Source organism: Salmo salar, chromosome 29 (genome assembly GCF_965601325.2).
Source record: "Salmo salar chromosome 29, fSalSal1, whole genome shotgun sequence".
NCBI lineage: Eukaryota > Metazoa > Chordata > Actinopteri > Salmoniformes > Salmonidae > Salmo > Salmo salar.
In genome coordinates this window covers 5,751,588-5,763,733 of record NC_138319.1, presented here as the reverse complement: position 1 = coordinate 5,763,733, position 12,146 = coordinate 5,751,588, and the positions used below count along the sequence as shown (strand labels likewise).

Genomic DNA, 12,146 nt, shown 5'->3' with positions numbered 1-12,146 from the left:
GGTTTCTCTCTCCTGCTGTGTTTCTCTCCCTCTCTGTGTTTCTCTCTCTCTCTCTCTCTCTCATTATCTTTTTCTCTCTCTCTTTCTCTTGCTTTGTTTCTCTCTCTCTGGCTGTGTTTATCTCTCTCTATCTGTGTTTCTCTCACTATATCCCTGTGTTTCTCTCTCTCACTATGTTTCTCTCTCTCACTCGCTGTCTTTTTCTCTCGCTCGCTGTGTTTCTCTCTCTCTGTCTCGCTGTGTTTCTCTCATTCTATCTCGCGGTGTTTCTCCTGCTCTCTCACTGTGTTTCTCTTGCTCTGTCTCTCCCTGTTTCTCTCTCTCGCTGTGTTTCCCTCTCTCTTTCTCGCTGTGTTTCTCTCTCGCTCTGTTTCTTTCTCTTTCTCACTGTGTTTCTCTCTCTCTCTCTCTCTGTTTTTATCTCTCTCTCTCACTGTGTTTCTCTCTCTCTCTCGCTGTGTTTCTCTCTCTCTCTCGTGCTCTCTCGCTCAGTTTCTCTCTCTCACTGTGTTTCTCTTGCTGTGTTTCTCTCTCTCTCCCTCGCTGGGTTTCTCTCTCCCTTCTCTCTCTCTCGTTGGGTTTCTCTCTTACTCTCTCATTGTGTTTTTCTTTCTCTCTCTGCGTTTCTCTCTCCCGCTGTGTTTCTCTCTCTCACCATGTCTCTCTCTCATTCTCTCTCTCACTTTGTTTCCCCTCTCTCTCTCACTGTGTTTCCCTCTATCTCTCTCTCTCTCTCACACAGTGTTTCTGTCTCTCTCGCTGTTTCTCTTTCTCTCGCTAAGTTACTCTTTCTCTCTCTCTCCCCGTGTTTCTCTCTCAACATTGTGTTTCTCTCTCTCTCGCTGGGTTTCTCACTCTCGTTCTCTCTCGCTGTGTTCCTCTTCCTCTCTTGCTTTGTTTCACTCTCACTCTTTCTTTCTCTCTCGCTGTGTTTCTCTCTCTCTCTCTTGTTGTGTTTCTCTCTCTGTCTTTCTCTGGGTTTAACTCTCCCGCTGTGTTTCTCTCTCTGTGTTTCTCTCTCTCATTCTGTTTCTCTCTCTCTCGCAGTGTTTCTCTCGCTCTCTATCACTGTGTTTCTATCTTGCATGTTTCTCTCTCTTTCTCTATGTGTTTCTCTCCCTCTCTCGCTGTGTTTCTCTCTCATTCTCTGTCTCACTGTGTTCCCCTCTCTTGCTGTTTCTCTCTCTCTTGCTGTGTTTCTCTCTCGCTGTGTTTCTCTCTCTCTCTCACTGTGTATCTCTCTCTCTCACTGTGTTTCTCTCACTCACTGTGTTTCTCTCACTCTCTCTCTCTCACTGTGTTTCTCTCTCTCTATCGCTGTTTCTTTCTTGCTGTGTTTCTCTCTCTCTTGTTGTGTTTCTCTCTCGCTCGCTTTGTTTCACGCTCTCTCGCTGTGATTCTCTCTCTCTGTGTTACTCTCTCTCTCACTGTGTTTCTCTCTCTCTCACTGTGTTTCTCTCTCTTGCTGTGTTTCTCTCTCTCACTGGGTTTCTCTCTCCCACTGTTCTCTCTCGCTGTGTTTCTCTCTCCTGCTGTGTTTCTCTCTCTCACTGTGGTTCTCTCTCTCTCACTATACTTTTCTCTCGCTCTTACTCTCGCTGTTTCTTTCTCTTTCTCTAATGTGGTTCTCTCTCTCTCACTATACTTTTCTCTCTCTCTTACTCTCGCTGTTTCTCTCTCTTTCTCTGTGTTTCTCTTTCTCTAGCACGAGAGAGAAACACAGCGAGAGAGAAACACTCGCTAGCTGTGTTTCTCTCTCTCTCTCGCTGTGTTTCTCTCTTGTGCTCTCTCACTGTGTTTCTCTCCTTCTCTTAACTGTTTCTATCTCTCTCTGTGTGTTTCTCTCCCTCACTGTGTTTCTGTCTACTCACTGTTTCTCTCTCTCTCTCGCTGTGTTTCTCTCTCTCTCGCATGTTTCTCTCGCTCGCCGTGTTTATCTCTCTCTTGCTGTGTTTCTCTCTCTCTCTCGCTGTGTTTCTCTCTCTCTCGCTGTGTTTCTCTCTCTTGCGTGCTCTATAGCTGGGTTTCTCTCTCTCTCGCTGTGTTTCTATTTTTCTCTTGCTGTGTTTCTCTCTCACTCTCTCGCTGTGTTTCTCTCTCTCCCTCTCTCTCTTGCTGTGTTTATCTCTCTCGCTGTGTTTCTCTCTATTTCCACAGCTGGCTGGAATCTTGTAGTTAAATAGGTGTAAAATCTGAGGGTGTTCTTATCCAATAAATATGGAACTCTGACATTCATTGGTTGTATTGTTAAATTATATTTGTTCTGTTCTAGAACGCTTAGATATAAAATAGAATTCAAGTCCTCAATATGAAAGATGGAACACAAATTTGTGTTTCTCTCTCTCTCTCTCTCTCTCTCTCTCTCTCTCTCTCTCGCTGTCTCTCGCTGTCTCTGTCTCTTGCTGTCTCGCTCTCTCTCAATGTCTTTCTCTCGCTTGTTTATCTTTATTTCTCGCTGTATTTATCTCTCTCTCGCTATGTTTATCTCTCTCGCTATGTTTATCTCTCTCTCTCGCTATGTTTATCTCTCTCTCTCGCTATGTTTATCTCTCTCTCACTATGTTTATCTCTCTCTCGCTATGTTTCTCTCTCTCTCCCTGTGTTTCTCTCTCTCTCGCTGTGTTTCTCTCTCTTGTGCGCTCTCTCGCTGGATTTCTCTCTCGCTCTGTGATTCTCTCTCGCACTGTGTTTCTCTCTCTCTCTTGCTGTTTCTCTCTCTCTCTCTTGCTGTGTTTCTCTCTCTCTCGCAGTGTTTCTCTCTCTCTCTCTTGCTGTATTTTTCTCTCTCTTGCTGTGTTTCTCTCTCCGTCTCTCGCTGGGGTTCTCTCTCCCACTGTGTTTCTCTCTCTCTCTCTCTCTGTTTCTCTTTCTCTCGCTGTGTTTCTCTCTTTCTTTCTCTCGCTGTTTCTCTCTCTCTCGCTGTGTTTCTCTCATTCTCTCTCGCTGTGTTTCTATCTTGCTGTGTTTCTCTCTCTCTCGCTGTCTTTCTCTCTCGCTGTGTTTCTCTCTCTCTCCCGCTGTCTCTCTCTTGCTGTCTTTCTCTCTCTCTCTCTCTCTCTCGCTGTCTTTCTCTCTCTCTCTCTTGCTATGTTTCTCTCGCTGTGTTTCTCTCTCTCTCGCTGTCTTTCTCTCTCTCTCTCGCTGTCTTTCTCTCTCTCTCTCGCTGTCTTTCTCTCTCTCTCTCGCTGTCTCTCTTTCTCGCTGTCTCTCTCTCTCGCTGTCTCTCTCTCTGTGTTTCTCTCTCTCTCTCTCTCTCTCTCTCTCTCTCTCTCTCTCTCTCGCTGTCTCTCTCTCTCTCTCTCTCTCTCTCTCCACAGCTGGCTGGAATCTTGTTGTTAAATAGGTGTAAAATCTGAGGGTGTTTTTATCCAATAAATATTTAACTCTGACATTCATTGGTTGTGTTGTTCAATTCTATTTGTTCTGTTCTAGAATGTTTAGATATAAAATAGAATTCAAGTCCCCAATATGAAAGATGGAACACAAATGTCAACCCTCTACCCATTCCTTAATCTAAACCTATGCCAAATGAGAAATGGGGATCCCTACATTTGCTGTCACCCATCATAAAATACAGATCAATGCTACTAAACAGGACCTGGCAAGGAGAAAGTAATTTTTTGAACTATGCAGTGGATTTGCATGAATTTTAATGAGCATGGCCTTATTTCTATTACAGCATATTGGATGACTGTCATTTATATTCCATTCAACCACTTTTATATCAGCCAATTTGTATTCCTTTGCGTATCTATGTGTTCTCCTCCTCTCACAGTTTTCCCTTCGCTTGTAGACTTTAATGCACAACACATCAGCTGTATGTGACCAGGCGAAAAAACCTTTCCAAGCCAAACCATATCATAACCGCTACACACAGCCTACACCATTGTTACCATGTTAGCTAAAGTAACGTCATAGTGAACATAGCTAATAGAACTAACGAGTTAGTAAACCCACTACATTAATTCAGTAACATTACAGTGGACAGTCAGGAAGCAGTTTAGCCTCTCTGGGCTAGGCGGGACGAATTCGTCCCACCTACGCAACAGCCAGTGTAATCCAGTGGCGCGATTTTCAAATACCTTAAAAATCCTATTACTTCAATTTCTCAAACATATGACTATTTTACAGCTATTTAAAGACAAGACTCTCGTTAATCTAACCACACTGTCCGATTTCAAAAAGGCTTTACAACGAAAGCAAAACATTAGATTATGTCAGCAGAGTACCCAGCCAGAAATAATCAGACACCCATTTTTCAAGCTAGCATATAATGTCACAAAAACCCAGAAGACAGCTAAATGCAGCACTAACCTTTGATGATCTTCATCAAATGACAACCCTAGGACATTATGTTATACAATACATGCATGTTTTGATCAATCAAGTTCATATTTATATCAAAAACCAGCTTTTTACATTAGCATGTGACGTTCAGAACTAGCATACTTCCGGGGAATTTACTAACAATTTACTAAATTACTCACGATAAACGTTCACAAAAAGCATAACAATTATTTTAAGAATTATAGATACAGAACTCCTCTATGCACTCGATATGTCCGATTTTAAAATAGCTTTTTGGTGAAAGCACATTTTGCAATATTCTAAGTATATAGCCCAGACATCACGGGCTAGCTATTTAGACACCCGGCAAGTTTAGCCTTCACCAAAATCAGATTTACTATAACAAAAATGTTATTACCTTTGTTGTCTTCGTCAGAATGCACTCCCAGGACTTCTACTTCAATAACAAATGTTGGTTTGGTCCCAAATAATCCATCGTTATATCCAAATAGCGGCGTTTTGTTCGTGCGTTCCAGACACTATCCGAATGGTAAATCAGGGTTACGAGCATGGCACAATTCGTGACAAGAAATTTCTAAATATTCCATTACCGTACTTCGAAGCATGTCAACCGCTGTTTAAAATCAATTTTTATGCAATTTATCTCGTAAAAAAGCGATAATATTCCGACCGGGAATCTCCTTTTCGGTAAACAGAGGAAAAAACACAAAGACGTGGGCGGCCAGTGCATGCGCCTAAGCCCACTGTCCCTTGATCGGCCACTTGAGGAAGGCGATAATGTGTTTCAGCCTGGGGCTGGAATGACGACATTCAGGTTTTTCCCGGGCTCTGAGATCCTATTGGAGCCGTGGGAAGTGTCACGTTACCGCAGAGATCCTAAGTTTTGGAAAGAGATGTCAAAGAAAGACAATAAATGGTCAGACAGGCCACTTCCTGTAAAGGAATCTCTCAGGTTTTGACCTGCCATTTGAGTTCTGTTGTACTCACAGACACCATTCAAACAGTTTTAGAAACTTTGGAGTGTTTTCTATCCAAGCCAATAATTATATGCATATTCTAGTTACTGGGCAGGAGTAGTAACCAGATTAAATCGGGTACGTTTTTTATCCAGCCGTGTCAATACTGCCCCCTAGCCCTAACAGGTTAGCACTTACACCAGCAGGCCCCGGTGGCAATACATTTATAAAACCAAAAGCTTACCTTGACTTGGAAGAGTTCCAGTGTTGTGTTGGATAACCATAGCCAGCTAGCTAACATAGCATCCCTCTGTTTGAGCAGGGTGTTTGAATAGTTAAACTAAGCTGCATTTGCTAGCTAAGTAAAACTGAAAAAAATACAATCTCTCTCTTGCTTCTCATTCATTTTGAAAGACATGTATTTGTTCAAAACTGTTCAAAAATTGTCTTGCTCTCCCTTTGAGTCAACTACTCACCACATTTTATGCACTGCAGTGCTAGCTAGCTGTAGCTTGTGCTTTCAGTACTAGATTTGTTCTCTGATCCTTTGATTGGGTTGACAACATGTCAGTTCATGCTGCAAGAGCTCTGATAGGTTGGAGGACGTCCTCCGGAAGTTGTCATAATTACTGTGTAAGACTATGGAAGGGGGTGAGAACCATGAGCCTCCTAGGTTTTGTATTAAAGTCAATGTACCGAGAGGAGGACGGAACCTAGCTGTCCTCCGGCTACGCCATGGTGCTACCCTACAGAGTGCTGTTGAGGCTACTGTAGACCTTCATTGCAAAACAGTGTGTTTAAAAAAATGTTTGGTGACATGTGAACATATTTAGTGTAGTTTTATCTAAAAAGGATAACTTTTTAAATGTTTTACCATTTGTATTTTTATGAAGTTCCCTTCCTCCTCTGAGGAACCTCCACTAATGAAAACGAGATGTCGTTTTACAAGTGTATTAAAATGTACATTTCTACCTGTCAGTTGCACTAGGATTACCCCTTCTATCTTCTAAGACAATCATCAGTCTGAAATCTTCAGGAAACATCGCCTCAGCACTTACTGCTCTCATAAAACTTTCATAATACGCTTGTTCCAGGTTTTGACAACAAAGGGCTGTAGAATAGTTTTAAGGTGAGGAAAATATAGATCCCGTTGCTGCACCACGTTTGATATTATGTCGTAATCTACAACAATAAAAAGCTGGTGATCATCTGAAACATCATTTAATTTGTAGTCATGCAATTGTAAAATGCCTGTTGTGACTATTCCACTAGGCAGATTCAAAATACTCTGTGCTCAGTCGATAAACTACCCCATGAACCAGAATTGTTTTCCAAACAAACATTGCCATCCATTAAAGAAGAGTTTGGGGAAACTTTGGGAAACAAAATATATGGTGGTAATGATGAATTGACAGAGGGAGGACAGGTCTCTTTTTGCTGTGTGGGGTTGATTTTCCCGATTTTCACTTAAAATGAATAGAAAAGACCCTGGTCTGTTGTAATCCCATTTCAGACGGCCAATTTGAGCTCTCAAAACTGCATTAAATGTATTGTGGTCCGCGCAATAAGTCAACAGCAGATAGTGTAGATGGATTGAAACCAATGGGAGGTAATAAAAGTAAGCAGGGACAAGCTAGGGGTAACAATAATATGAGATATGTGACCAGGGTTGTAAGAGGAGAAACCCATCCACCATCTGGGCTGAACTATTAGAGAAAAAACATAGATCACAAAAGCAATTATAGTCCTTCTGTTGAGCAAGTTACTGTACTGTGGTAGGTTATCATTAATGGAACGATATTTTATTTAACAACTTGAAATTTCTGAATGCAAATACCCATTTGATTTAATCATAATTAGTTTGTTTTGGAAATAAATACCTCACACATCCTGTGAGTCTAAATGTTGATAAGCTCTACATTTTGTTTACATTTTATTCATTAAAAGGGAAGATGTTTTGTCTTAGATTTTCATTAAAATAAAAATTATTTGTAATGTGTACTACTCAGTACTATGTACTACTAGGAAGTGAGAAAAAAGATTGCATTTGACTCAATTGATAATAAAAATGATTTCATGTTTAGATCATATTGCACAAAAAGCAACATTTCTCTGAAGTTTTGATCAATAAACAAATCCCAAAGGTAACCATTCTCTATGTTTAGAGAAAATGCTACGTAATGTGTTTCAAACACATTATATTTCTTATTACCATCGATAAAAAAAGGCACACGGTGAGGGGACACATATACATTCATGAAAACAAAAGCATCCAAAACAATTTTTAAGCCTAATTTTGATTATTTTTCTTCTTTCCAGGTACTTCGGTATATCAAGTTACTGCAACGGACGCTGATGACCCCACATATGGAAATAGTGCCCGAGTTGTCTACAGTATTCTCCAAGGACAACCATATTTCTCTGTTGATCCCAAAACTGGTAGGACACATAACTGTACACATCGCCTTACTGATGGGACAATGTGCATGTCATTGCAGTACTGTTGTCAAAGGAGCCATTTGAATTGTTGCCTTCTGTTCTCAGCCTTGAATAGAGAAAAATTGTCATTAGGTGGTTTAAAACTGTTTCACTATTTTCAAAAATGCCTATTTTGTTTTAGCGGTCCTTACATGTTTCTATAAAATATTTAATGGGGTTGGCAAAGTGCAAGTGCACACAACAAAAAACTGAAATATCACATTTGCATAAGTATTCAGACCCTTTACTTAGTACTTTGTTGAAGCATTGTTGAAGCATTTTTGTCAGCGATTACAGCCTCAAGTCTTCTTGGCACACCTGTATTTGGAGAGTTTGTCTGCAGATCCTCTCTGGCTCTGTCAGGTTGGATGGGGAGCGTTGCTGCACAGCTTTTTTCATGTTTGTTCGGGTTCAAGTCCAGGCTCGGGTTTGGCGGTGTGCTTAGGGTCGTTGTCCTGATAGAAGGTGAACCTTCTCCCTAGTCTGAAGTCCTGAGCGCTCTGGAGCAGGTTTTCATCAAGGATCTCTCTGTATTTTGCTCCGTTCATCTCTGCCTTGATCCTGACTAGTCTCTCAGCCCCTGCCGCTGAAAAACATCCCCACAGCATGTTGCTGCCACCGCCATGCTTCAACGTACGGAGATTGCCAGGTTTCCTCCAGATGAGACACTTGGCATTCAGTACAAAGAGTTCAATCTTGGTTTCATCAGACAAGAGAATCTTGTTTCTCAGGGTCTGAGAGTCTTAACTTCTTTGGGATAGGGGGCAGTATTTTCACGGCTGGATAAAAAATGTACCCGATTTAATCTGGTTACTACTCCTGCCCAGAAACTAGAATACGCATATAATTAGTAGATTTGGAAAGAAAACACTATAGTTTCTAAAACTGTTTGAATGGTGTCTGTGAGTATAACAGAACTCATATGGCAGGCCAAAACCTGAGAAGATTACATACAGGAAGTGACCTGTCTGACAATTTGTTCTCCTTCTGTTGCATCTCTATCGAAAATACAGCATCTGTGCTGTAACGTGACATTTTCTAAGGCTTCCATTGGCTCTCTAAAGCCGCCAGAAAGTGGAATGGGGTGTCTGCTGTCTCTGGGCGAAGAACAGCAGCAGAATTTGTGAGTGGTCAGCCTGGGGACAGTTACACTGGAGATGCGCGGTCACGAGACTACTCTATTTTTTTCTTTCAGCCTTTGAATGAATACAACATTGCCCGGTTGGAATATTATCGCTATTTTACGAGAAAAATCGCATCAAAATTTATTTTAAACAGCGTTTGACATGCTTCTAAGTACGGTAATGGAATATTTTGAAATGTTTTGTCACGAAATGCGCTCGGGCGTCACCCTTCGGATAGTGACCTGAACGTACAAACAAAACGGAGCTATTTGAATACAACTATGGATTATTTGGAACCAAAACAACATTTGTTGTTGAAGCAGAAGCTTGGGAGTGCATTCTGACGAAGAACAGCAAAGGTAATCCAATTTTTCTAATAGTTATTCTGAGTTTAGGTTGTCCCAAACTTGGTCGGTGTCAAAATAGCTAGCCGTGATGGCCGATGTACTCAGAATATTGCAAAATGTGCTTTTGCCAAAAAGCTATTTTAAAATCTGACATCGCGATTGCATAAAGGAGTTCTGTATCTATAATTCTTAAAATAATTGTTATGTATTTTGTGAACGTTTATCGTGAGTAGTTTAGTAAATTCACCGGAAGTTTTCGGTGGGTATTCTAGTTCTGAACGTCACATGCTAATGTAAAAAGCTGGTTTTTGATATAAATATGAACTTGATTGAACAAAACCTGTATGTATTGTATAACATAATGTCCTAGGAGTGTCATCTGATGAAGATCATCAAAGGTTAGTGCTGCATTTAGCTGTGGTTTGGGTTTTTGTGACATATATGCTTGCTTTGAAAATGGCTGTGTGATTATTTTTTGGCTGGGTACTCTCCTGACATAAGCTAGTGTTTTGCTTTCGCTGTAAAGCCTTTTTGAAATCGGACAATGTGGTTAGATTAACGAGAGTCTTATCTTTAAAATGGTGTAAAATAGTTGATTGTTTGAGAAAATTGAAGTGTGGTATTTTAGTTGGTTTTGTATTTCGTGCCGTGTGATGCCATTGGCTGTTGGCTAGGGGTTCCGCAGGCGGAACGGGGTTCCGCTAGCGGAACGTCTGTCCTCAACAGGTTAAGGTGCCTTTTGGCAAACTCCAAGCGGGCTGTCATGTGCCTTTTACTGAGGAGTGGCTTCCGTCTGGCCACTCTACCATAAAGGCCTGATTGGTGGAGTGCTGCAGAGATGGTTATCCTTCTGGAATGTTCTACCATCTCCACAGAGGAATTCTAGAGCTCCGTCAGAGTGACCTTCTGGTTCTTGGTCTCCTCCTTGACCAAGGCCCTTCTCCCCCGATTGCTCAGTTTGGCCGGGTGGCCATCTCTAGGAAGTATTGGTGGTTCCAAACTCCTTCCATTTAACAATGATGGAGGCCACTGTGTTCTTGGGGACCTTCGATGCTGCAGAAATGTTTTAGTACCATTCCCCAGACCTGTGCCTCGACATAATCCTGTCTCGGAGCTCAACGGACAATTCCTTCGACCTTATGGCTTGGTTCTTGCTCTGACATGCACTGTCAACTGTGGGACTTTATATAGACAGGTGTGTGCCTTTCCAAATCATGTCCGATCAATTGAATTTACCACAGATGGACTCCAATCAATTTGTAGAAACATCTCAAGTAAATTAGGTATTTCTGTTTTTATTATTTCTAAAAACCTGGTTTTACTTTTTAATTATGAGGTATTGTGTGTAGATTGATGATATTCTAAAATATATATTTTTTAATTAAGGCTGTAATGTAACAAAATGTGGAGAAAGTCAAGGAGTCGGAATACTTTCCAAGGCCCTGTAAGTGTCTGGTAACATACTGTGACGAACGTCGTAGAGAGGAGACCAAGGTGCATCGTGGCAAGGGGTCATGATAAATTTGATTATAACTCAGAACACTAAACAAAACAACAAAGAAAGGAAAACGAACATCACATTCTGCAGGCTTTCACTGGGCTGTGCAAAAACAAGATCCCACAACTGAAGGAGGGAAAAAGGGCTGCCTAAGTATGATTCCCAATCAGAGACAACGATAGACAGCTGCCTCTGATTAGGAACCATACTGGGCTAAACACAAAGAAATAGAAAACATAGAATGCCCACCCCATGTCACACCTAACCAAACAGAGAAAAATGGCTCTCTCAGGTCAGGGCGTGACACATACACTTTTCCCATAGAAGACTTTGAGATGGTGTGCTGGGATTTCAACTGGCCTTGTCCCTTCTGAGTCAAACATATGTGCAATTTATATGATGGCATACAGTAAATGAATGAAATCAATGAAAGATGACATGAAGACTAGTTCAGATATATCTTCCCGACCAAACTAAGATCTCACCATTACATAAATTCCCTTGTTACTGGGGGAATGGAAGCTTGTTGTGTACAACAGGGAGGTGCAATTGAATGCAAGCTTCACCACAACATATTTTATTGTTGAAACATTTTTAGTTTGTATCTCAATGGGTAATAGGGTTGACGTGCTATGCTCGACCTGCTCAGTTTTCCACTACAAAACACAAAAGTTTAGTTAACATAACAGGGTTGAACTTAAAATGTAACATGGACTCAGAGGTAGATGGAAAATTGTAAACGTAAATCCATGACACTCCCATCAGCCCCCTAGAGTCGCTTGATGTGTCAGTCCCCAAATAAATCCCCACCAAAATAAGTATGCTTTTTTGCTCTAGATGCATCTCAATCCACTGCATCCGCCAGTGTCACACTTCCTCATTTGCAGTGAAAGGTGGCAGAGCTAAAGCGGTGTTTGTCAGATCATGAGACATCCCAAAAATCTGTCTTCTCCATTTTGCTCTACGACCCCCACAAGTGTCAGGGGACTCAACTAAAGTCGGTCTGTTGATTTGTCAACTTCTGTTTGTAGTGTCTGAACCGTCTAGTCTACAAACTAATGTGGAAAGGGTAGATTCTCACGAACACAGTGGCTTTCTCCGTTTTGATCTACATCCCCCACAAGTGTCACGAGACTCATCTGAATGTAACGGTACCGGTTTAAAAAAGCAAATGGAAGTATGAAGGTAGTTTTGTGCCTGCCAAAAAAGGGTTAAATATGTGTAAATATATATACGTACAGTACAATTCAAAAGTTTGGACACGCTTACTCATTCCATGGTTTAGTAACCAAAATCCTGTAGTAACCAAAACAGTGTTCAACAAATCAAAATATATTTATATTTTAGATTCTTCAAAGTAGCCACCCTTTGCCTTGATGACAGCTTTGCACAATAAACCTTTTGACTGTCCTTTTTTCCATTGAGTTTCTATGGG

At 41.2% G+C, this 12,146-nt stretch overlaps 1 protein-coding gene across 1 annotated transcript in view; it reads left to right on the top strand.

The window, feature by feature from the left end:
• The window catches only part of LOC106590046 (cadherin-18), a 215,459-nt gene that overhangs the window by 117,846 nt on the left and 85,467 nt on the right, over nt 1-12,146 (top strand). The window contains exon 4 of the mRNA XM_014180558.3: nt 7,584-7,703. Within this exon, the coding sequence (XP_014036033.3) occupies nt 7,584-7,703 (120 nt within the window). The remainder of the gene's footprint in view (nt 1-7,583; nt 7,704-12,146) is intronic.